Raw genomic sequence first — 25,308 nt, 5'->3', positions numbered from 1 at the left:
GTGCGTGCTCACTATTCCAAACAAGACCCCTTCCTTGCCACGCACCAGCAGGATTCCTTGACCCTTTGCTTACTCGGCATGGGGCTCCGGGTCAGTGGGGTCACAAGGGCTGACGGCCTTAAACATGCAGCCCACCGTCTCGAGAATACATCAGATGTAGGAAGCTTTACTTCTGGGAGACTGTTGGCTGCCCAGACGTGGCAGAGTGATTGCTAGTATAAGGGGGAGTTAGATTCCCCCTAACTCCCAGCCAGACAGACATGCAAAGCATTGGCAGCAGAAACTAAATACCTCACATTGCTGTATTTGTGATGGTTAACAGAATAATAAGTATTTTCTTCTTTCTTATATAGTTCTAACAGTGTATGCAGCGCTGTACATAAAGTTTTGCAGGCTCAATTAGACCCTGCCCCGAAGAGCTTACAATCTAATCTTGGTGCCTGAGGCACAGGAAGATAAAGTGCCTTAACTTTAGGACACACGTAGAGCTGAAACTAGGGTCCATGGCCAGGATACATCATTGTGTGAAAACCTAAAAATGCGCGATTATTGGTAAAAAAAAAGGGTGTTTATTTTTATCATGCAATACATCAACAATGCACCACCAAAAAGAACGCACTTTTTATCAGATCCGTTAAAACTATTGTATCTGATAACAAAAAGAGGCGTAATAGTGCATTTTGGAGTATTAATGGCCATACATCACGTTGGGATATTTATCGAACGCCAGAAACACAACCAATAATTTATCACCTCCAATAATTTATGCTAGGCAGGTACAACACAAGGACTTCCTCACACACCTGGAGCCATTGCGCAAATCTGATTCAATGAAAAATGGAGCGTCGGTGCAAATGTTTTCACGTGATTGCGCTAGAATAGTGATGTTTGCTATGGGAAACGCACAACCTTTTTCTGTTCTGTATAGATAGAGCTGAAACCACAAGGGAGAATGATAATGAATGCAAGATACTTCCTGGAACAGTCCGGTAAGTGAATTTTTTATTTCAGTGAATACATTCATAACAAATTAATTTACTTACAATATGGATTTTATACCGGGCAAGTGACTGATGTCTTACATGTTGTTTGTGACTGAGGCGTATAGGGTTACAATTTATATCTGATAATATACAGATAGGAGTCAATTGGATGATTTTAAAGCCAAAAAAATAATCTATCTACTGTATATATTCAGTGCAACAAATTATTCATAAGAACATATTGTAGTTTTGAAAGAAAAGGGCATTTGTATCTTTAAAAAAAATATATATATATATATTTGGACTACAATATAGATATATTTCAGTTGAAGTTTTAATTGAGGACTGCCAAGTTTGCAGGTACGAATCTGAACTTCGCGAATTGCAAATGTCAAAATTTGGAACACATTTTTCAATCTGTTGAAATTTGTGCCGAAACCTTAAAAAAAAAAATCTGAGGAACTTTTTTTTTTATTTATTTTTTTTTTTTTTTACTAAACTAGTTGAACTTTTGAGTTTGCGAATTTAAAATATCTGCAAACTTTTTTTGGGGGGGGGGAAGTTTACCGTTTTTTCTGCTTATACTGTGTTTTTTTTTTTGTTTTTTGTTTTTTTTCAACTTATTATTTAATGTTCCAAAACGAATCTGGTTCTAAAACAAAACAAATGGCCCAATCTTGGTTTTAATATAATTATTGAACACATTTCTCAAATTGAAACCTTTCCATTGGCAAGAAATATTCACTTTGAGTAAAATTTGTGCAGATATTTTTCCAGACTGGGTTCATTATTTTGTTCCCATCAAGTTTGATTCGCTTTGTCGTGGATTGTCAGAGCTTGTGTGGTTTCAAAATTCATTGTTAACTGCATACAGGATGCAATATATTCTGTACAAATTATAGTGTACTTCTCATATTATACATATACTGTACAACGGGTTCTATCTATATAGATGGCAGACTAAACTATGCACTATGCCTTATGGATAACATTGCTCAATAAATACCCATTCAGCACCTAAATGCCCTCATCATCTGCTCATTGGAATACATTTGAACGCTTTGGACTCCGCCCTGGTGTCTCCATAACACTGGCTCAAAAATACTTCTCCAAATTTATCAAGGCAAAAAATATTGCTGCTTTCAAAAAACATTTGGAGACGTTTTTTTCCTCCATATTGCAGTTTTACATAAATATGTTTCGGTAAAAAAAAAATAAGATCTACTATTTTACACACGATCATATACACCAGGGGAGGCAAACTCCAGTCCTCAAGTGCCACCAACAGGTCAGGTTTACGGATATCCCTGCTTCAGCACATGTGACTACTACTGTAGTCTTCGACTGAACCACTGATTGAGCCACCTGTGCTGTAGCAGGGATATCCCTAATATCTGGCCTGTTGGTGGCCCTTGAGGACTGGAGTTGGCCGCCCTTGATATATACAATCTATATAACGCCTTGTTCCAAAAATGAATGCTTCTTTTTTTTTTTTTATTGCATCTGGACTAAAATGTGCAAGTTTTTTTTGAGGAAGAAATCAAATTGATTGAGGCTTAAAGACTCCTTTGAAAACACAATCTTCTCCATATCATTAGTAACCATGGTGTCCATTGTATATAAAAACCGGGCAGGATTCAGCTCGTGTAACAAGCCTTACACATTGGGTGTCATTCATTTCAATGCATTCTCCTTTATTCCGTGTGACCAGCACACTCCTCGCACATATCAGCGCAGTCTCACGCGTTGCATGTAGAAAAGGTATTTCCCTAGCGCACATCTCAATCCTTTTAGGGCTGCGATTATGAGAAATGCCCAACAGGTGTCCAATTTGAGCCATTTGTAATCTTTTTCTTCCCCCCCTATGCACAGACCCTAAAGGGCATTATGAATCAAACTCGGAAGACTTGTTCGCTTTGCATCAACGCCGCGGCGCCATCAAACAGGCCAAAGTCCACAACGTCAAGTGTCACGAATTCACAGCGACCTTCTTCCCGCAGCCGACATTCTGCTCCGTCTGCCACGAGTTTGTTTGGTAGAGTATCAAAATATTACTTTTCTGTGTAATAATAACTTTATTTCATACAGCTCTTTTCTCCCAATGGGACTCCAAGTCCTTCACAATTACAGTACTGTACGCGTAGGATTTTTTTACAGACCCAGTCCCAGTCCAGATGAGTGTGTGCACAAAAGGTACCGGGCCCTCTCTTATATCAGTAAAACACCTCTAATAAAGTGAATGAAAAGGGTATAAATGAAGATTTTACCAATTAAGGGAAACCTGGTGCCTCCTTCTTCATAGAGATACACACCTCGGGGGTCCCCTGTCTGCAGCTCCAACCCTTTCTGGGAGATATCCTTATTCTCTCAGGATGTAACAGAAAATAGAAAAGCAAGGGGGGGCGCAGATCAGCATAGAACAATGACAAAAAAGGCTTTTTTTAAAACAATGTGCTTCAGTTGTGAGATGGTGAAAGTGAAAATGAATATATGAATATATCAATAAATAGATACTCACACGGGCTTGTGTGAGTAAAAAGCCTCTCGGGGCTAAAGTCTGCAGATGATCTTTACTTGAAGTCCACGTCTTCCCCTCCACTGCAGGTGGATTCACAGGTCCTCTGAGTATTCTATGTCCCCCGAAGAAGAAGAGAGGAATTAAAATAGACATCAGTAAAAATACTTCTTTGTGCCTATAAAGAAGATGTTGGGTGATCTCTCCAGGGAGAATGGGTATGAAAGAAAGGCTATAAATACTCACACGGGCATGTGTGAGGCAAAACCCATAAGGGTTCCAGCCACAGCTGTGATGTGTATGCCCCCAAATGCTCCAAGGGTCCCACAAAAATTGGTCCAACGAAATTTAAAGGCGTTGCATAATGATATGTACTTAATGCTACTCTGTGACGATGGTAGTAGCAATGTGTTAGGTTACTCACTTAGACACAGTTACAGTGTTCTCTGACTGCTCTTTTTGGCACATTATTTAGCGAGTATATATGCTGGTTGATGTACAGTCTGTGTGTTATTTTATGTAAACACCCTGTCTGTCTGCAATACGCTTGTTCCTGACTGCACATCACGATTCTTTGTGAGCTATTACCAACAGTGCATAATATTTAGGAGGCTATAACTTGATACGGACTTGATTCGTGCCTCTGTGCTATACTAACACACTTTGTGGGCTCATTGCACTTGCTGTCTGTTTGTATATATATAGCAGTATTTTGTTTGTTTCATGAGGCTATAAATTGATACGAACTCTGATTCGTGCCTCTAGGCATCTTAAACACATTTTGTGTGCCTATTTGTAAAAGCTATCACAATAGAGATTCTACCATCTACTATATAACTGCAGGTTTTTGAAGGAACTAGTATACGTTATTTACTATTATATATTGACAGTATCAGTCTTTACGCTTACTGCTTATTATATACAGGTTTTTAACAATACTATTAGTGCTGTACCCAAGGGTTATCAATAAATGACTGTAACCTTTTTACGTTCTAATTATCATCAGTGAAATATTCACTCATTATCTCGATATCCCTTGTTTCAGTTTTTGATATTAATGTATAAAGCGTTTTATGTTTGGTCACTATAGTGATATACTCGCTTAAATACACTTTAGTTGTATTTAGTTTCACATAGACTTTTTTCTTTTTTTACTTTAATATCATTAAAATATTTTTTTATTTTTTTATTTTATTACCACCATATCATACTATACAATGAGTGCTTTCAAAAGGGTGTGCTTTCTCTTATTATCCTCTAGAGAAGCTCCTGGTGTCATGTCAGAATACTACAGGTCTACAGTAATTTATTAGATCAATATACAAAATGGCATTATTTTGTCGGCAATCTATTCTTCAGGTGCTGCCATGCAATTTACACATTTATTGGAAATTGTTTTGCTCAATTTGCATTTTTAAAGAAGATCCATTGCCAAAGTGACTACATTTCCATCTTAAACATATCATTGAAATAATATTTACGTGTCGGCCCAGTATTCTGACATGGGACACACGTTGATATTATCGTGCTCGTCTCGCAGATTCTTTCCTTTTTCCATTGGCTGATAATCTGTTCTAAACAGGCCCTCTTCCCCCATTGCCTCAGTAAGTCCTATATTTTATGCCAGGGGCGGCCAACTCCAGTTCTCAGGGGCCACCAACTGGTCAGGTTTTCAGGATATCCCTGCTTCAGCACAGGTGGCTCAGTCAAAGGCTGGGCCACTGATTGAGCCACCTGTGCTGAAGCAGGGATATTCTGAAAACCTGACCAGTTAGTGGCCCCTGAGGACAGGAGTGGTCCACCCCTGCTTTATGCAGTCCTATTTATGGTGATCTCATTCCTCTCTCTCTCTTTACAGTACTGCACATGATTTTGAAGTATTAATAGTAGTAATAATACAGTATAGAAAACTTATGTTACACAGTGGGTATAACCTGGCTTTCCTTAGACCATCATATTTTAATTGCAAAGTTGACTGAACTGAAGCTAACTTTTTTTATTTTCCACGTATATTTTTAGGGGGCTCAACAAGCAAGGATACCAATGCAGACGTAAGAACACACGGCGTTATTTTCCTTTACATGAAACATTTGCATACTTATTTGTTTATGGAATACAAGCTGAAAGTACCCGGCTTTGTTTGGGAATAGTAAGAAACAAAAAAAATACTGAAATTTATAAATGGATAATTTCATTTTCTTTTAGTTTCTTAATGAAATTTGTCTATGTATTTTTATTGTAATGCGGTTGGATAAACTATATTTTTGGTTTTTCCATCGGGCACAAAAATATACACATTTTTTTGCAGTTCCCACTCTGGAGCATTGAACATAAGGCCGCGTGTTTAGTGATGGCGACGGCGACACAACGGGTGACGTCACCCGTCGCCACCGGCGAAAGTTATATTTCACCGGGTGGCGGCGTCGCGGGTTTCCAAGGCATTTGATTGGTTCAAGGGCCGACACATGAGGCGACAGCCCTTGAAAAATCTAATTTTGCCGGCTACCAGTTTTCGCTCCGTCGCATCTAATTGTATCCAAACACAGACAAAACCTGCTCCTTGATCTCAGGAACCAACATGCAAAATGTGGTTACGATATCTTAAGAAGTGTTAAAATGCATAGCAGACAGACAGACAAACAGCTTTCCAAAATATATATTCTATTTTCCTTTTGTTTCCTATTACAGAGTGCAATGCAGCAATCCACAAGAAATGTATTGATAAAGTCATAGCTAAATGCAACGGATCAGCAGTCAACAGCTCAGCAACTGTGGTATGTAATTAATTCAGTTCATTTCTGTACTGCTGTTGTAAGCAGACAAGCAATTGCATTGTAACATACTGTAAAGCTAAATGCACCACATCTGCAATCGGCAGCAGAGACATAATGGTAATAAACATGAGTTCAGTACATTGCTGTAGTGCCATTGTAAGTAGACACATTGCAGATCAGATCAGCTTTAAGGAGAAACAAATATATACTTACTGCTAAACTAATCTTATTCAAGCTTTTGCTCCCTTTTGGGCTGAAGTGTAACCATGTGAAAGTCACTCACTGTGAGATTGAGAATGATAGAATTGTGTTTTATTTTAATGCTCAGGTACACTTTACATTCATTCTGTGCGTTCGGAGAAGCGCAGTCGGCTTATACCTATGAAATTGCTTTTGTACAGGTTTATGAAGCACGGCTCTGTATGTGAATGCTCAATTGTGCCCAATGATCGTTTTTTATTTTTCCAGTTCCACAAAGAAAGATTTAAGATAGACATGCCGCACAGATTTAAAGTCTATAATTACAAAAGTCCAACGTTCTGTGAACACTGCGGGACACTTCTGTGGGGTCTTGCAAAACAGGGATTAAAGTGTGAGGGTAAGTACAGAAGTTTTCTTTTATTGACAACAGTACCGTACAGAACTATCTATATAACTAAGGATGTCACATGGACTATGAAACGCCCCGTGGACTTGGCTATCCTAAAGTGCTAGCAGCACCAAGGACCGTAATGTAACTGTCACCTTTTATGATGGTCTCGCCATGTTAACCAGTTTTGGATATTGTTCACAGATGGTTTTACAGCGTATAACATTTCAGAGATGGAAAGAATCCGTGTTGGGTTTCACATTTATAACTCGCTGTATAGGACTAGTTCTGGGCTGTCATCCCAAATGCTTTTACATACATTAATGTTCTATTAGCTAACATGTAAGAGAGAGGGAAAATTCTGCATAGTTTCACACAGCTTCTGCATGAATTCACACCAACCGCACCGTCAGGCTTTGGCAAATCCTGAGGCGCAGAATAAATGTCAGTATTTTCATATCATAGGTTATTCATTGAAATTTCACTGGGATGAATCCAAGAAATGTACAAACTCAGAAGGCTATTTTTGGTAGTGCAATATTGCAAAGGTTACTAAAGGTGCATTAGGAAATGTCCAGCAGGCTTCTGTTTGTTCTGTTGATGGTGAAAGACCGTTACAGTTTTCACTTGCCTCCAAGCTGTGCTAATTAATTTTTTCTTTTATTATCTTTGTTTTCTTAAGAGTGTGGCATGAATATTCATCACAAATGTCAAAAGAAAGTAGCAAATCTATGTGGGGTCAACCAAAAATTGATGGCGGAAGCACTGGCAATGATAGAGAGTACTCAACAGGTAAATCCAACACTTCGGTTATTTAATGATCATGGAGATGTTCAACAGGTTCTTATTTTCCAACCCTATAGCGAGAGAATTCTTGTTCCTCATCATTTTACAGTACTGTATATTTTTATGGAAAATGATGAGAACTCCGATTGGACAAGTGTCTCACGATGACCTGCAGTTAGGTTGGCAACAGAACTGTTTTTGAACTAGTAGAAAACATAAATAGCTCAGCCCATGATTGACGTGGTCCTACAATACTTAATACCTACAATGGTCCTAGAACACCCAACATCTAAAATATGAAAAATAAATACCCTCTATTACAAGCATTGTATTTTAAGATACGTGGGGATATGTAGGCTGTGATTTTGTGGAGTCGCAACATTTATAAAGCAGGGGGTGGCCAACTCCAGTCCTCAAGGGCCACCAACAGGTCAGGTCTCTTCAACTGAGCAACTGATTGAGCCGCCTGTGCTGAAGCAGGGATATCCTGAAAACCTGAACTGTTGGTGGCCCTTGAGGACTGGAGTTGGCCACTTCTGTTGTAGAGGGTTCTGCAGTTCCAAAAAAGTTGGCAACCACAGCTTTAAGATGTGTAGTCTTCTCCTAGTGCCTTTTTATTCTTGCTAGCTCTTCAGCCTCCAAGCAGGTGGAACAAACGACAAACAATGCTTCATGTTACCCAGAGCAGAAGTGTCAGGAGGACATTTATTCACCAGGATGGGTAGATGAACACAACATTCAGAGTATAGACACTGGTGTCCTCATGTACATGATGTAGAGGAGATGGATATATTGATTGTAATTAACCCTTTCGCTGTCACGGGCCAGCAATGCTGTCACGGCCTCCTATCCCGTCATCAGGTGTCCGTCTCGTCTCTTTTCACTCTGGTGTCTAAGTTGTCTCCTTTTTATGTATGGGGATTTTCTATTCTATTGGTTGGGTCAACCATGGTTCCCAAACTGTGTAAAAGGATGTTGTGGTTCTTTTTAGGAAAGCTGAGAGTTTATCCATTAGCATTACCTCGTGGATCCTTTTTTTTTACCGTTTGCTTGGGGGGGGGGGGGGTGATATTTTCTTCCATGAGGCGGCCACCGCACATGTAGCCACTGTAAGGATGAAGGAGATTAATTTTCTTGTTGGGAGGTCAATATTCTCCATTGGCCTGGCCAATAAGGTCAGCGGATCAATGGGTACTGTGAGGTCTGTGACCTCTTTTATTATAATTTGTATGGTTAGCCAATATTTCTGTATCTCTGGGCATGACCACCAGATGTGGGCCATGTCCCCCTTTTGTCCGCAGCCTCTCCAACATAGATCGGAGGCCAGAGGGTAGATTTGTCTTGGTCTAACCAGTAAGATACCAGTGGAACAATATTTTATAGATGTTTTCCTTAGTTGTGGTACATATAGAAGTTCCTGAGGCGGATTCCCATATACTTTCCCAGTCCTCTCTGTCTATAACTATGTTCAATTCAGCTGCCCATTTGAGCATATAGTCGTGAGTAGGGGGGTCTGCCGCCTTCTCCATTTCGGCGTATATTTGCGTTATGAGACCTTTTTGATGGGCGGTGTTTCTACACAGCCTTTCAAAATTAGTGAGAGGGGGAAATTCTAATGTTGGGGATAGATTTTGTATAAAGTGTCGAATCTGGAGATATTTGAACGCGTTCAGTTCTGGAATTTCATATTTGTTTTTTAATCTTTGGTAGCTCAGGAACTGCCCTAGACTCATCATGTCGGCGATTGCCCTGATGTTTTTTGATTGGAATTGGTCAAATTGTCTGGGTTCACAACCAGGAGGAAATTTGGGATTTTTGAAGATTGGAATGAGTTGGGAGTTAGTGATTGTGAGTTTATATTTAAATTTAGATTTCTTCCAAATCTCCCACGTGTGCCTCATCGGTCCTAATTTGAATTTACTAGTTTGTGTATCTCCTCTGTTCAGGGACCAAAGGCATGCTGGCAGATATGGTGTGCCGGCGTATTGTGATTCTATATCTAACCAGCAATATTGGCCTGGATCGGCATTCCATACTACTGCTTGTCATTCAGATATTTTTAAAACATTAGTTACAGACATTTGCCTTTCAAACCTTGCACCTACTTTCCATCGGTACACTTTTTGTTGTTGTTGTTGTTGTTATGGCCTCCATTCTCCAACCATCAATTCCATACCCATGATATGACTTTTGCTTTGGTATAAATCATTTATTACAAATTATTTACCTGCCTTTGATGCACCAATCAAATAATTCATACAATTTACAGTTTGATCTTATGGTCTTAATTTTTAATCTTTTTTTTTTTTTTTCAATGGGACTCATAATTACAGTATAGTGCACGGTACGCAAGTCATAGGATTGTTATAGACAGTCTCTGCCCAGATGAGTTTACCATCTAAGATTTTGGTGCCTGAGACACAGGGAGATAAAGTGACTTGGCCAAGGTCACTGACACCTGCAATTGAACCAAGCTCCCCTGCTTCCAACTCCGTGTCATTGTTTCCAGAGTCTGTGTCTTTACTCACTGAGCCGCTGCTTCTTTTCACACATTCACCTACTGGGAGCAAAGTGAAGTGCTGAAGCCTTAATGTTTCTTTCTGATTACACGGTGTGCTCATTTGCATTTCATTTCCCAGAATCCCTTGCTTCAGTTGAAGCACTGTAGGGTAGGAGATAATGGTGAAAAGCAGGGTTGCAGACCTGTTTTAGACATGCACTTATTCCCTCACCTGCTGTCTCTGTAAGTTCCCCTCAAACCTTAGATTGTAAGCTCTTCGGGGCAGGGATTTCCTTTCCTATTGTTGGATTTTGCTGCACTTAGTGTATTATTATAATTCCCTGTACTGTATTTTTTGTGAAGCGCTGAGTACACTTTTGGCGCTATATAAATAAAGACATACAATACAATGTTAATATGCTCAGTGATTCTTTTTCATTTGCTGTACGGTGTAGGGTTTATGTCCCTTTTTTTTTTTTTTACACACCCTAACTTATTTAAGATGTGGTTCATTGCAGGGCAGAAGACAACGAGAATCAGAGCATTTTCACAGAGAAGGGCCTGTTGTAATCGGACTCCCAAGCAAAGACGTTTCACAGCTTACAGATCAACCTGTGCTATTATCGGCAAAAAAAGGTACGTTCTGTTTACCTATATAAGCATAAAATAGCAGCGAGAAAGTATATTCCTGTGATTTCCAGCGGAAATGTGCAAAATGTTCATATTATGGCGACACTTGTCTTTTTTTGAGTCGGAAAGGAAAGCCGCGGCTGAGTCTTTCGCCAGCGATTCACCGAGCGCGGTCAATGCGCAGCGCCATTTTCACCTAATATGCCAAGTTGTGACATTCTCTCACGTTTGCCTAACGTTGACTATAGGCAGGGTGAACACACCATGCTCGCGATGCGGCGATCCTTCGCTGAAACCCTTTGAGGCTCGGGGAAACGTTACGCGGGGAATAGGGATAAAATGTGGGATAAAAACGCCTGCAATGTCACGAATGCATTTTGCACCGTTTTGTAGATCTCTGATCCACCATAAGCGCGTGGGTTTTCCGAAACAAACTCTATACACATTCCTACAGTACAATATATACTGCAGTTAGTCTCTCAGAGATTTATTTTTTTCTTCTGATGTAATAACACCAAAATATACAGAACTCCATGTCAAACTTTATAAAGCAGTACCACTTCTAACAATGTGTGCTGGTAATATGCACCACAGAGGCCAGGTTCCCAGAACGGCTGTTTTGGTTTCAAGCTGACACTTTTCATGTCATAAGCACAACACATCTAGAAATGTGACTGTGTTAATGTATGTGTGGGATCTGGAGACTGGTTGCATGGAGTCAAGCAGGGGGTGCTCCACTCCAGCCCTCAAGCCCCCCAATAGGTCAGGTTTTCAGGCTATGCCAGCTTCAGCCCTGCTTGAGCAACCTGTGCTGAAGCTGGGATATCCTGAAAACCTGACCTTTGGGGGGGGGGGGGGGGGCGGACTTGAGTTGAGCACCTCTGGAGTAAAGCACAGTTATTTGTCACATTACAAGTGGATGTGCCACACTCCGAGAAGAAAACGGTTCCATGAAGGCATCAATGTGGCAATACTGTACATTGAAAAATAACACAACGGCCTGTATTAACAAAGGGGTGACGGAAGATCGCTTCTAGCTCATTCACTTGAAAAATGGACTGTAAGGGGTCTTCCGTCACCGAAAGGCATCATCTTATCACTTAGATTGTAAGCTCTTAAGGGCTGGGGCTCCCTTTTCCTAATGTTACTTTTATGTCTCAAGTACTTGCTCCCATTATGTGTTATATTGTTATGTCGCGTGTGTTACTGCTGTGAAGCGCTATGTGCATGGATGGCGCTAAATAAATAAAGCTATACCTACGTACAAAGATGGAGGCACACAGGTATTGTGCTGCAAATTAGTTCAGTATTTAATACATCGCTTGAGCAGATACAGTAACGTTTCGGGAACACAGCCCCTTCATCAGGCCCACCCACCCATGTAGGTGTTTTATGCAATAGCACCGTTTAGCCAATATGGGCCAATGTCACTTACACATTGGTCAGAAAAAGCTTGCTTGGGGTTCTCCTGTCTCCAGCCAGGTCATGCCTCAGTACCCCGTGTGACTGTTATGCTTTACTTGCCCCGTGCCTCCTTTAGCAGGGAACGGGCAGGGTTATCACGCTATTTAAATAGCGGGAGCGCGTCATTGATTGTAAGGAGGAGGAAACAGACAAAGAAGTGTCATAAATAGCTTTGCATGATTTCCAGAACAAGTGGGCATATCACATTCGTTTTTTAAAGCATTTCAATGTCTAAGAATTGTTTTATTTATTTGTGAAAGTCTGTAATGTGCTGCTCATTTGATGCATTTCCTGCCAATTCCAGGGCCCCAGGGCATTTGTTGGGAGTTACCAGTCGAAGAAATAAAACATCAAGCCCCCGCTGTAGATTCCGAATTGAGGACAGACCAGCCGTGCAGCCTCTTCAAGGTGACCTTCACTGACTTTCTCCTGCATAAAATGTTGGGGAAAGGAAGCTTTGGCAAGGTAAATATTCAGACGTGTGTGTGTGTGTGTGTGTGTGTGTATGTGTTTATGTGTATATATATATATGTAATATATATATATATATATATATATATATATATATATATATATATATATAATCTATCACTTCCACTGCAGCAAGGGATTCTGGGAAATGACATGCAAATGGGCACACAGTGTCACCTTTTGCTTCAAAACCATATATGGAATATTTCCATTTGCTATATGCTTTGCTGTGGAGGGTTTTTGTCACTTTTTTTACCCACCATAACTTAACTAAGTATGGCAAACCCCATCCTCATTGCTTTATTGCACAGCCAGTTAACCAACCCCACACTGATGAGACCCATTAAGGTCGAAAAGGCTGTCTGTGGGTGGGTTTTCTGGCTATGCATCTTAACCCTGGCTGTGCTTAAAGCTGTAACCATGCAGAAAGCTTAAGCCTATAGGGAACCATGTTAAAAATGGTTTTGTAGCAAAAGGTGACACCGTGTGCCCATTTGCATGTCATTTCCCAGAATCCCTTGCTGCAGTGGAACTGTGTGCTGGGTGATAATGGTGAAAGGCGGGGTTGCAGACCTGCCTAAGACATGCAAATGAGCGCACAGGAATATTTCCATTTGCTATATGCTTTGCTGCGGGGCCGGAGGGGATTGGCGAAGTGGGGCAAACGATCATACTACGTATATATACGCACGTACGTATAAATGTATGTGTGTACTTTGTTGGTAAAATGTATATATGTGTGCACATACACACACACAGTAATAAACATGTATATATTCTCATAAATTTATTGGAAAAGATGTCAAGTGAATCTTATGGGCCTGTGTTCCGCAAGAAATGTTTGCTACTGTGACCCATAATAACCGTGCTATGTTTAAATTACAAATCATTGTAGAACTGTGCTGCAATCTGCGTGGGTGTCTCTGAATTTGGCATAGTATATGAATTCAGGTGTACTAATATGCAATAAGACCAAAACGTAATGTGTGACATGCACCCTGGTATAACAACAGCTCTACATGTCCCATCAGGAAACTGAATGTTGCTCTCTCTGGTACGGAGCTGGCCAACACCAGTCCTGAAGGGCAACCAACAGGCCCGGTATTAGGGATAACCCTGCTTCAGCACAGGTGGCTCAGTCATTTTTGACTGAGCCACCTGTGCTGAAGCAGGGATATCCTGAGAACCTGACCTGTTGGGGGCCTTTCAGGACTGGAGTTGGCCAGCCCTGCTCTAGTATCACAATACACTGCAACTTATGCCCAAACTTCCTCTGAGCACATTGCCTCGCAGAGGCACCATGGTACGGGGCTGACCACCAATCAAATGAGATCTCATTTACAGGACATTGCGTTCTCTTCATCAGGTATTCCTGACCGAACTGAAAACGACACACCAGCTATTTGCCATGAAAGTTTTGAAAAAGGACGTGGTCCTGATGGACGATGACATTGAGTGCACCATGGTGGAGAAGAGAGTCCTCTCCCTGGCCTGGGACCATCCCTTCCTGACGCACCTTTACTGTACATTCCAAACAAAGGTAACATAGAAATAGACGCAGGTAATGGACATCTGGATCATCAACACTGCCTGTCATTCCCACACTACTCTACTGGTTTTAGGGGGTATAGTCACTAAAGAATAGTAGCCATTTTTGATTTACCGGCCATTTTAAGGTTTATAATGGCTATTGCGTGGTCATATATTGCTGGCAATGTCTGCATATCTGTACACAGAGTATTGCTGGTAAAATGAGCCCCTTCCCTCGATTTGGTGTCAGATGCACCGGAAGATAAAGCCCTCTTCCCAAAGTCACAAGGACAGCAGACAATGGGATTCAAAGCAGGTTAATCTGCCTTAAAGCGGCAATACTACTAACCCCCCCCCCCTTCTTTTTTTATTTTCTTTTCTTTTTTCTATATGTTAAGCATGTGACAATGTATAATTCTACATTCTTGCCTAAGGTGGCAATCGTTTGGTGCTCCTGTTATACAGTAAATCTGTTTAAAATCCTGATTGTGTGCCTAACATAATGGCCGCCTTTCAGTGTCAATCAATCCTCCAGTCAGTGTAACTCAGCAGCTACAATATATCCTGATATTACTAAGGTAACATTGCCTATTGTTCATCCTCCCCAGCAGACTTTTTCAAGAGTTGGGGAGGGGGCGGGGCTACAGACCTCAGCTTAGGGATCGGAGTTGCAGTCTTGAAATCATTCTCGAGAATGATTTCATTGGCTGCCGAGGTCCCAGTGACGCTGCTGCAGCTTCAAAAAACTAATTGGTTTGTTTATTGAAACTGTAGCCAGCGTCAACTCCGTACTTCGGAGACAGGGCAGCTGCTACCCTGACAACCACAATTCCCTTTCAATACATTGTTTCGGATGGCAGCTCGCACGTAAGCACGCCCTCCCTCCGAAGCCAGCACCCTGAACGAGGCCTTAATCCAAAAGGTGGATATGGGTTGGAACACCCCCTGATGTGTATGTGTGTGTGTGTGTGTGTGTGTGTGTGTGTTTGCGCGCGCCAATCGGTATCTAACTTTGAGTTGTAATGATTCAAAGTTAGAGACCCTCCCTGAGGATATTCAAATTGAGACATATTCCCAAATTCAGTTAGTGATCAGTTAGTCTAGAGAGAGAGCTGAGAGAGATAAGAAGCCAAGAAGAGGTCACCCCTCTTGCCCCACCTGGGTAAGGAGGGGGGGAATTCAAGCTGCCATGAGCAGAGAGGCAGAGATTACACCATGCCTGTGCTATCATGCTGTATGCTGTCTGCACACCTATGCTGAATAAAGATCCACAGAAAAGAAGCTGCTGTGTGTGTGTCCCTGTTCCTGTGTCTGGAGAATGGAGTGTCAGTGGGGGTCTCTCCTTTGGAGACCCCAGGGGATCCCTGCTGGCTGGAGGCGCTGTGCATCCTGAGAGACTAAGGTAACCTGTCAAACATCACACCTCCAGTCCCTGTCCTGTATTCTCACCACAACACCGCGGAGCACTCGGCCATCCTGTTTACCTGCAAGTCACAGCACCAAGACCACTCAGAGTGACCAGAAGGAGTGTACCCCCAAATCTCATGTCGGGTGGTGTACCATAGAAGGGTTACACTTTTTTTTTCTTTTGAAGCCCCCCCCCACTCCCCTATTCACAGTGCTCAGTTGTTGAAGAACCCCCACAACAGGACAGTCAGTGACAGAAGACACAGGACAGAGACTGTCACAGAAAACACACAACAGGACAGAACAGACACCAAGCCTCACCGCTCTCCTGCCCATGCTGCTTCCTCCTCTGCTTGACCATACCCCCAGGCTCCTGACACCACCTGGGTAATGCAGCCAATCAGGATTGAGGAAACTGCCCAGCCCCCTAGCAACTACCCTGCTTTCTCTCTGCTCTGGGAAATCCTACGGAACCTTTTTGGTCCTCTCACGGAACCCCCAGGATGCCGCCGCACCCCGGATGGGAAACACTGGGTTAGAGACCGAGGATGATTGCTGTGTCTCTCTACCTTTCTGATGTGACCTGTGTGTCTCTCTGCCCCTTGCCCTCTGCTTGCTTTCTGCCTCTGGTCCCCGGCTGGCTCTTCCCTTTGCTTTCCTTCCATCTCTCTATTAGAAAAGTATAAACTTGCCAAGATTCTCTTTGGCACCTGTAAAAAAAAGTTCTAAAATTGGCAAGAGGTTCCCTTTTGATACTGTGCACATTTCCCTTTGCCCATCTCCACTCTCCGTGTGTTTCCTGCTGTCCCTTTCCTCTGCTGGCCTTGTTGCTCTTGCTTTTTTTTCTTCCTTTGATTTTTGTTCTTTTGAAACGGAGGGGGTGTGTGAGCGGAGGGGGTGTGTGAGCGGAGGGGGTGTGTGAGCGGAGGGGGTGTGTGAGCGGAGGGGGTGTGTGAGCGGAGGGGGTGTGTGAGCGGAGGGGGTGTGTGAGCGGAGGGGGCGGTGAGCGGAGGGGGCGGTGAGCCGAGAAGGTGGTGAGCGGAGAAGGTGTGAGCAGAGGGGGCGAGTGAGTGAGCAGAGAGGGGGAGTAAGGCCTCGGCCAGGGTTCCCTGCTGGCGTGCTGAGGCGCGCTGAGGCTCAGGGAAAGCGGGTGCTTTCTCTGGCCTTGCGGTTGCTTTTCCTGCGCGCCGTCATTGGGCGAACTGCTCACGTGACCGGCCCTGCGCGCCGGCAAGCGGGGACATTTTTATTTCTGGTAAGACCTACTCTTCCGGGTGCTTGCGGAAGCGTAGGCGAGCCCCTACTAAAGCCGCTCTAATTGCGGCTGTAGGGGCTCAGTGCTGAGCGGGAGCGAGCGTCAGCACGGTTCAGCGAGTAAGCGCTTACCATGGCCGAGGCCTTAGAAAGAGAGTGGTGGAGTGAGAGAGGAGGGGAGAGAAAGAGAGAGGGGGGTTTCAGGGCTGCCAACAGTAGGGGTGTGGACACCTTCCCCTCCCCCTCCCTCCCACCCCCCACTGATGTACACTCAACTCATGGGCCCCAGGAAAGCTGTCAGCGGTCCTGTAACTGTGCATTGCTTCTTAGTGTATTGAATTGAGAGATGAAACTCCCACTAATACACATACCTTCGGGAGAATAATAAGCTGCCGCTTCCTATTACAGCTAATGAGAAGAAGAGAATGAAACAGTGAGACTATACTGTGCAGATGTAACTGATGTTATTGCACATGTTGGTACTATTCAAAATAATAGTTAAGGAGATAACACGTGTTGTTTAACACGTTATTTTGCGCGGGCAATAATGTCTTACAACTGTGTAAGAAGAAAAGAGCAGCATTGTGAGCTTAGTGAAAAAGAATGATCTTGGGCTCCACCATGTGATAACAAACCATGTTACACAACAAGAGGAAGCTGAGACCATCGGATTCTCCCAGGGTTCCTGCAGCTCCGATGCTCTGTACAACTCCCTGCAGGGAGCATGAGTTTAGTTTCTGGGAGGCTGAGAGATAATGCTGATAATGGCTGCTACAAAACAAATCGTAGAGTTTTCTGTGCATCTTTGTTATTGTCTGCATTCACTCATTGTACATGTTAATATTCCTGTACTGTATGTTAGGTAGGGATTAGAGATTGAAGAAGCCTTTTCGAATTTTCCAAACCAGGGACAAAACCCCAAAATGTGGCCAAGTTCTCCAAAACGTCGCCTACACCAAATTTCCACATAATAAACACTATAATTTGTCAAATTTAGCAGTTTTTGCCATAATGTTTGCAAAATTCATTACACTCTTTGACAAACTCACAAAGGCGGCTAATGTTTATATACAGAAAAATGTGTTAAAAACACAAACTGAGTTTTTTTTTTTTTGTTTGTGATCTTCAAAAACAAATTCGCCAAATGTTTTGTTTGACAAAATCCAGCCAAACATTTGTAAAATGAACTCTTATGATCATAAGGAATTGTATTAGCCAAACGTTGAGAGCTACAGTATATTGTGTTTCTGATTTTCCATTGTAAAGCAAATTGCTTTTTTAGGGAATATCTATTTGTGGACACGTTTTATGAAGCCAATTAATTATCAAGTAGAATAGAAGTTGTTTTTTTTTTTGTTGAGAGAAGATGGAACTCAACATCCTTTAATGCGCCAGCTTTTAAAAAATATATATTTTATCCACCTATAAGAATATCACCCACAATATTACCTTTGTGCAGAAAATCTGTTTTCAGGAATCACAAAGAATACTTAGAACATTTCCCAGTCCACCATGGCTTCATCTTTCTGTAATCACACACACAATTCTTTCAAACACATTTGTTTAAAAGTCAAACGGGAAAAATAAAGGGGGGAGCCGTCAGCCGTCAAAAGGTTTTTATTCTGCCACCTTTTAATTCACTGCTGTGCTGATTTTTACAATTGATTTCTGGTCCTCTGCTTCTGGCTGACCTTTCCGACCGGCTGGGCGATCACTCGCCACATGAAAGCCTTTTGAGAAGGAGAGAGCCTCAACAAGTCAAAGGGTCCCTTTCATGGATTGAAGTGGAAGCATGTCTCAAATCATAATATCACAGCGGCTGGGCAATTTGTAAGGAGAACAGCAAGCATATGGAATCCCTGCCTGGGACGTTCATCTTGAAGGCCCCAGCGACACGTCTTTGATAAGCACCTTCAAACACAGGAGCTGGCAGCAACAGCATCTGAAGACGTGTTGATGTTTTCTGCCATGCAATATTCAAAGGCTTTTCAGCCCATTTCTTTTTTATGATGGCAATGGAAATACGCTTTTTGTTTTTGTTGAAAACGAGCGCTGGGATTCTTCTCCAGGAAATTAACCTCTTCGCTGCTTTTGGGCCTCCGCTGCGGTTTTCTACATTTCTTCGTCTTTCTTTTTTTGTTTTTTTTTTAACCCGCTGAGTGCCGCAAGATGTACTTTGCACGTCAGAAGGGGATCTAGGGCAGGGGTGCTCCAATCCAGTCCTAAACCCCCCCCAACAGGTCATTTTTTTAAGGATATCCCAGCTTCAGCACAGGTAGCTCAGTCAAAGACAGACAGCCTCTGATTGAGCCACCTGTGCTGAAGCAGGAACTGATTTGAGCCACCTGTGCTGAAACTAGGGTATTCGTAAAACCTGACATGATTGGGGGGGGGGGGTATTGAAGACTGGTGTTTAGCACCACTGGTCTAGGGCAGGGGTGCGCATACTTTTTGCCTTGCACCCTCCTGCCTGCTCTCCCCCACTGCTCGTGCCCCTCCCCCGATCTCATCTGAAGCATCAAATGATGCCGCGGGCTTATGTTATGTCACATGACCCCGTGGCATAATTTGACGCCGCGTTGCAGAAGCCGACTGAGTCACGGTGAGGGAAGTCGCAGAGCCCTCGCGTAGTCCCCCGGCATTTAATTTAAATGCCTTGGGGAAGAGTGTGGGGCATCTGTCACTGCCGCGCCCCCCCGCTCATCCCCCCCCAAAAACCAAAACTTGAGCCCCCCTGGTCTAGGTGACCCTATGACGTACAGAGTAAATCATGCATTAAATGCTCGTTATCTAGCGGGGAGATCGCATTCAACGTACATGATCGAAACGGAAGTGGGGTACCCTTCCGTACACATCCTGGGGGGACCACGTGATCGCTGCACTAAGCTATTACATGGTTGAGTGCTGGAAAACCAGTAGCATTTGGGTCCCTGTGGTTTTCTGACACAGACAGGGTTAAATCCCAGGGGGGAAGGAGTGGCTCAGGGAGTAAAAACAATGACATTGAGCTTCAATCAGGGGAACCTGCTTATATTCCCGGTGTCGGCTCCTTGTGACCTTGGGCCAGTCACTTTATCTCCCTGTGCCTCAGGCACCAAAAACATAGATTTTGTCTGTACTAACTAATGTACAGCACCATGGATAAGGGCACTCTATAAATGTTATAAATAAGAACAGTTATTACAAATTAAGGTGAATTAAGTAAGAGGTAAAAAACTGCAATTCCTTCAGTACAGAATTTTTTTTAAATAAGGAGACAAACCCCATATTACAAAAGCAACACAAGCGATTGGATACTTCAATAGTAGGCAATATCGTCTTTTTACTTGGACTGCCAGAACATATATTTTTTTAGCTACATTTTGAGAGCAAAGCTCTTTTCCTCATGCCTTGCAGTACCTGTTTACAAGTTATGTTAACCAAGCAGCAAAGTTGTATTTTTTTAATGCAAGGGTGCGCAGAACGTTTTGTCTGTGCCCCTGCCTGCTCCCCCACCCTGCTCGCGCCCCTTCCCTCCCCCCCACCCTTTTACCTTGTCTCTGGAGTTTTTTTGACATCACAACGTCATGTGGCCCTGTGGCGGCATTTGACGCCGCGTTGCCAGAAGCCGTCACAGACCAGGTAAGTGACATACAGAGGCCTTGCATGCTACCCTTGACATTTAATTTAAATACTTTGGGGAAGAGCGCCTGCCTCGGTAACCACCACGCCCCACCCTCGCCTCTAGAACATTTTTGCAAGCCCCCCAGTTTGCGCACCCCTGTTTTTAAAGAGTTAAGGTGTTCGTGGATCAGCAGTGGAGAGGAAGGGGATGCAAAGGTGTTTTAGGTTTATAAAAGACACAGATGTGGGAGACTCAAACAAACATTGTGGATGAGGGGGCTTAAAGGGGTATCAAGAGATGTCAATGAAAACAAAACATCTAAAACAGGTGGGAGGATTGAGTGGGCTGAGATGTGAATGGGGAAATGCCGCTGCAGACTGGTTACAAGGGCAGTGCTGCGGGACAGGGGTATCTTGAAGGCTTTGCCCCACTTTTCTCTGCATGATAAGATGTAGCAAGTGTAGCTGCGAGTTGTACAAATCCAGGTGGATGGAGCCCGTTCCCGTCTGTTTGGCAGGTTGTGGTCCTCTATAAGCCCTTGTCGCATGTCCAAACCGTGCGAGGGGGGGGGGGGGGGGGGGGAAGGCTTTTTTTTAGAAAAAGAACTTGGGTGTGCAAATCCGGGCAAAATTACCAATAAGGGGGAGGGGGACTGTGAGAGAGATCTAATTGCGTAGAGGCTCAAGGCGTATATATGTATCCCCTCAAAGCTCCCTACAAATACTGTAATACAAAAAGGATTGTAAATGGCACACCACTGTTTAAGGAAAAATTCGCAAGGTGTTCGCTTTTGGTGCTCACCTTCCGTTGATCCTGGCGTCCCAAAGCTGGATCCAAAGTACTGGCAAGGTAGGAGAAAAGAAGAAGCACACAAAATATGGTATCAAAAGATTACCAAATGTATTGATGCATCAGAGCTTAATGTGGTAACGTTTCAGGACACAAAGTCCCTTCCTCAGACCAAACACCTCAAAAGTGATAAAAAGTAGCACATCTATATATACCCCCAAAGGTCAAAATAATTACCTTCCCCAGTCAACACCAAAAGTGCAGGGCTGCATCCAATCCAACAACCTAATTGTGCACGCCCCCGACGTCTTTACGTCACCGTGCGGCGCCGCGTCAGGACGCACGTGACGTCACAACGCGATGACGTCTTCGGCCCAGCGACGGCCCACAAGAGGAATGAAAGAATGGTGTGTCCTGTAGACAATCCAAAGATGTCTGCCCACAATGACTGACGGCGTCACGTGGCGGGACATCACGACGTAAATGCGCAATGACGTCTGGTTGCTAGGGCAACAGACAACAAAGGAAAGAAAAAACATAAAAATACATAAACAGAGTAATTTACTAAATGATAATATAGAAGGACTATTCTGGAAGCATGGAGAGGAGCAAATAGTAGTGCCATGATGCACCAGTGTAGCATTCTAATGTTGTGTCCACTTTAAACAGTTGCTGACAGTCCTTTTTGAAAAGAAGTCCATAAGTATGAGAAAAAGCTGGAAATAAAATGAAACTTTGTTAGAGCATATTGCCAATGTTTGTGAGTTTACTGCATGTATTCTTAGGACATTCTTTGTGGCAAGATAGACAACCCTCAAGGGATGGATATCCATTTCTATACAAATATACATAGGAACAAATTTGTTAGAGTAACCTTGGAATATTATTAAGTATAGGGCAGTGGTAAATTAGTTAAGAGACCCTTAGCGGTCCTGGTCATATTGGGGATCATAACCCCATATTGGCCATATTGGCCATCCGCAAAGAGTTGGGTCTACTTAGGAAGCTGGCCCGTTATTATAGGAACCAGTGAAGCTCCAATCTTTCAGTCATACCCTTGGGGGCAACCGTATCCAGTGTATGAGTCCACTTTGCCTCTTTCTGTGAAAGAATTATTTCTCTATCCCCTCCTCTGCGGAGGGGTTTCACATGATCAATCACTTGATACCTAAGCTGCGAGATGTTGTGTCCTTTTTCTCGAAAGTGTCTTGCCACTGATGTGTCTGATAATGGGTTTATGATGTTACTCTTATGTTGTGTTATACGTTCCTTAAGTGAATTAATTGTTTTTCCTACATATAACATCCCACAGTTGTCACGGTATCCCTTAATGAAAATGTATTCACAACTGATTTATATGTGAAAACTACTGACAGTAATAGTCTGCTTCTAGCAGACAGTTTCCATCCACATGGTCTAAAGAGAGGCCTACCCTATATCCAACTTGTTCGTGTCAAACGAATTGTAAAAGACACTACTAAGTTACCCATGCGGTTAGAAACAATGGGGAACAAATTCCTAAACAAAGGTTATAGTAGTAAAACTATTAAGGAAGCAGTGACTAAGGTAGACCATCTCACGAGAGGGGAATTATTGAAACAGAACCCTAAGCCAAGAAGGGAAGGTGTGACATTTGTGACTACATATAGTATAGCTTCAAAGCAAATTAAGAGAGCAGTATCAACGCATTGGCACCTCTTGCAAGGTGACCCCACCATTTGCCATCTGTTTAAAGACCCACCCATTTTTGCCTATAAAAGGCCACGTAACATCAGGGATAGAGTGGTCAAAGCCGATTTATTGAAAACTGCACATCAAACCTTCCTGACAAAACCCCAATTCGGCACCTTTCCTTGCAGGAGCTGTATCCATTGCAATGGAATAATAAGGGGTGAGCACTTCTGTCACCCCCATACGGGGAGACAATTTAAAACCAATGGTTTTTACACATGCCTAAGTTCTTACATTGTATATCTACTAAAATGCCCCTGTGGGATGTTATATGTAGGGAAAACAATTAATTCACTTAAGGAACGTATAACACAACATAAAAGTAACATCAGAAACCCATTATCAGACACATCAGTGGCAAGACACTTTCAGAAAATGGACACAACATCTCGCAGCTTAGGTATCAAGTGATTGATCATGTGAAACCCCTCCGCAGAGGAGGGGATAGAGAAAGAATTCGTTTACAGAAAGAGGCAAAGTGGACTCATACACTGGATACGGTTGCCCCCAGGGGTATGAATGAAAGATTGGAGCTTCTCTGGTTCCTATAATAACGGGTCAGCTTCCTAAGTAGACCCAACTCTTTGCGGATGGCCAATACGGGGTTATGATCCCCAATATGACCAGGACCGCTAAGGGTCTCTTAACTAATTTACCACCGCCCTATACTTAATAATATTCCAAGGTTACTCTAACAAATTTGTTCCTATGTATATTTGTATAGAAATGGATATCCACCCCTTGAGGGTTGTCTATCTTGCCACAAAGAATGTCCTAAGAATACATGCAGTAAACTCACAAACATTGGCAATATGCTCTAACAAAGTTTCATTTTATTTCCAGCTTTTTCTCATACTTACTGTATGGACTTCTTTTCAAAAATGACTGTCAGCAACTGTTTAAAGTGGACACAACATTAGAATGCTACACTGGTGCATCATGGCACTACTATTTGCTCCTCTCCATGCTTCCAGAATAGTCCTGCTATATGATCATTTAGTAAATTACTCTGTTTATGTATTTTTATGTTTTTTCTTTCCTTTGTTGTCTGTTGCCCTAGCAACCAGACGTCATTGCGCATTTACGTCGTGACGTCACGTGCGTCGTGACGGCCCGCCACGTGACGCCGTCAGTCATTGTGGGAAGACATCTTTGGATTGTCTACAGGACACCCCATTCTTTCATTCCTCTTGTGGGCCGTCGCTGGGCCGAAGACGTCATCGCGTTGTGACGTCATGTGCGTCATGACGTGGCGCCGCCAGACGTCGGGGGCGTGCACAATTAGGTTGTTGGATTGGATGCAGCCCTGCACTTTTGGTGTTGACTGGGGAAGGTAATTATTTTGACCTTTGGGGGTATATATAGATGTGCTACTGTTTATCACTTTTGAGGTGTTTGGTCTGAGGAAGGGACTTTGTGTCCTGAAACGTTACCACATTAAGCTCTGATGCATCAATACATTTGGTAATCTTTTGATACCACCATATTTTGTGTGCTTCTTCTTTTCTCCTACTTTACAAATACTATAACATAGCCAGATAGCAGAGGTTGTGGGTTCTGATACTCTTGGACCTAATACCAGTACCCTCTTCATCACAAGCGGAAAGTTTTGGTCTTATAGAGATATTTTATGAGGTGTGGGGTGTAACTCATTTAAATATACTTAGCATATCTCATTAGGATATCTCCCAGGTACCTTCAGGTGTGTTCCTTTTTGAGCACAGCTGTCTCTCCGTATGTTATTTGGAGGGATGTTTGAGGGGATATATATACAACTGGAGACTATTCCGTTAGCTCTCGCTCTCTCAATGACACCCATATTTCGGGTTCTGGAGGGAAGTAGGATCACCTTCAGGTCATTCCGTTTCAAAATGAAGTACAATCCGGGCGGTTTGCCTGTTTTAAGCACGCGGTTTGTCACTTTTAAACCTCTAGGTTTAAACGATGCGATCTGTAATACAGAATACAGCTAGTTGTCAATTTTTATTTCGGGGCTTATGACCATATCAAACCGTGTGGACAAACTCGCAGCTATGAGAATATGTACCTTGGACTTTACGAACTGTCTACATAAGCAAATAAACATTCTTCTGGTGAACTATACAGTGTTAATATCCACACCACCTTGATCTGTTCTTCTTTCTCGTAGGAGAACCTGTTTTTTGTGATGGAGTATCTCAACGGTGGAGATCTAATGTTCCATATACAAAACTGCCACAAGTTTGACCTTGCCAGAGCAAAGTAAGGAGATTCATTTTGTATCTAACCGTGGCTGGGGGGC

At 42.8% G+C, this 25,308-nt stretch overlaps 1 protein-coding gene across 2 annotated transcripts in view; it reads left to right on the top strand.

The window, feature by feature from the left end:
• PRKCQ (protein kinase C theta) overlaps positions 1-25,308 on the top strand; it is a 125,089-nt gene that overhangs the window by 84,012 nt on the left and 15,769 nt on the right. Inside the window, exons 4-13 of one of the 2 annotated variants that reach the window (XM_075599412.1) lie at positions 929-989; positions 2,856-3,018; positions 5,518-5,549; positions 6,187-6,272; positions 6,741-6,870; positions 7,544-7,653; positions 10,666-10,783; positions 12,546-12,706; positions 14,079-14,252; positions 25,177-25,268. In XM_075599412.1, the coding sequence (XP_075455527.1) occupies positions 929-989; positions 2,856-3,018; positions 5,518-5,549; positions 6,187-6,272; positions 6,741-6,870; positions 7,544-7,653; positions 10,666-10,783; positions 12,546-12,706; positions 14,079-14,252; positions 25,177-25,268 (1,127 nt within the window). The remainder of the gene's footprint in view (positions 1-928; positions 990-2,855; positions 3,019-5,517; positions 5,550-6,186; positions 6,273-6,740; positions 6,871-7,543; positions 7,654-10,665; positions 10,784-12,545; positions 12,707-14,078; positions 14,253-25,176; positions 25,269-25,308) is intronic. The other variant, XM_075599413.1, reaches the window with a different exon arrangement.

Source organism: Ascaphus truei, chromosome 5, assembly GCF_040206685.1.
Source record: "Ascaphus truei isolate aAscTru1 chromosome 5, aAscTru1.hap1, whole genome shotgun sequence".
Classification (NCBI taxonomy): Eukaryota; Metazoa; Chordata; class Amphibia; order Anura; family Ascaphidae; genus Ascaphus; species Ascaphus truei.
The sequence above is the reverse complement of the archived record's forward strand: the minus strand, read 5'-3'. Positions and strand labels throughout refer to the sequence as shown.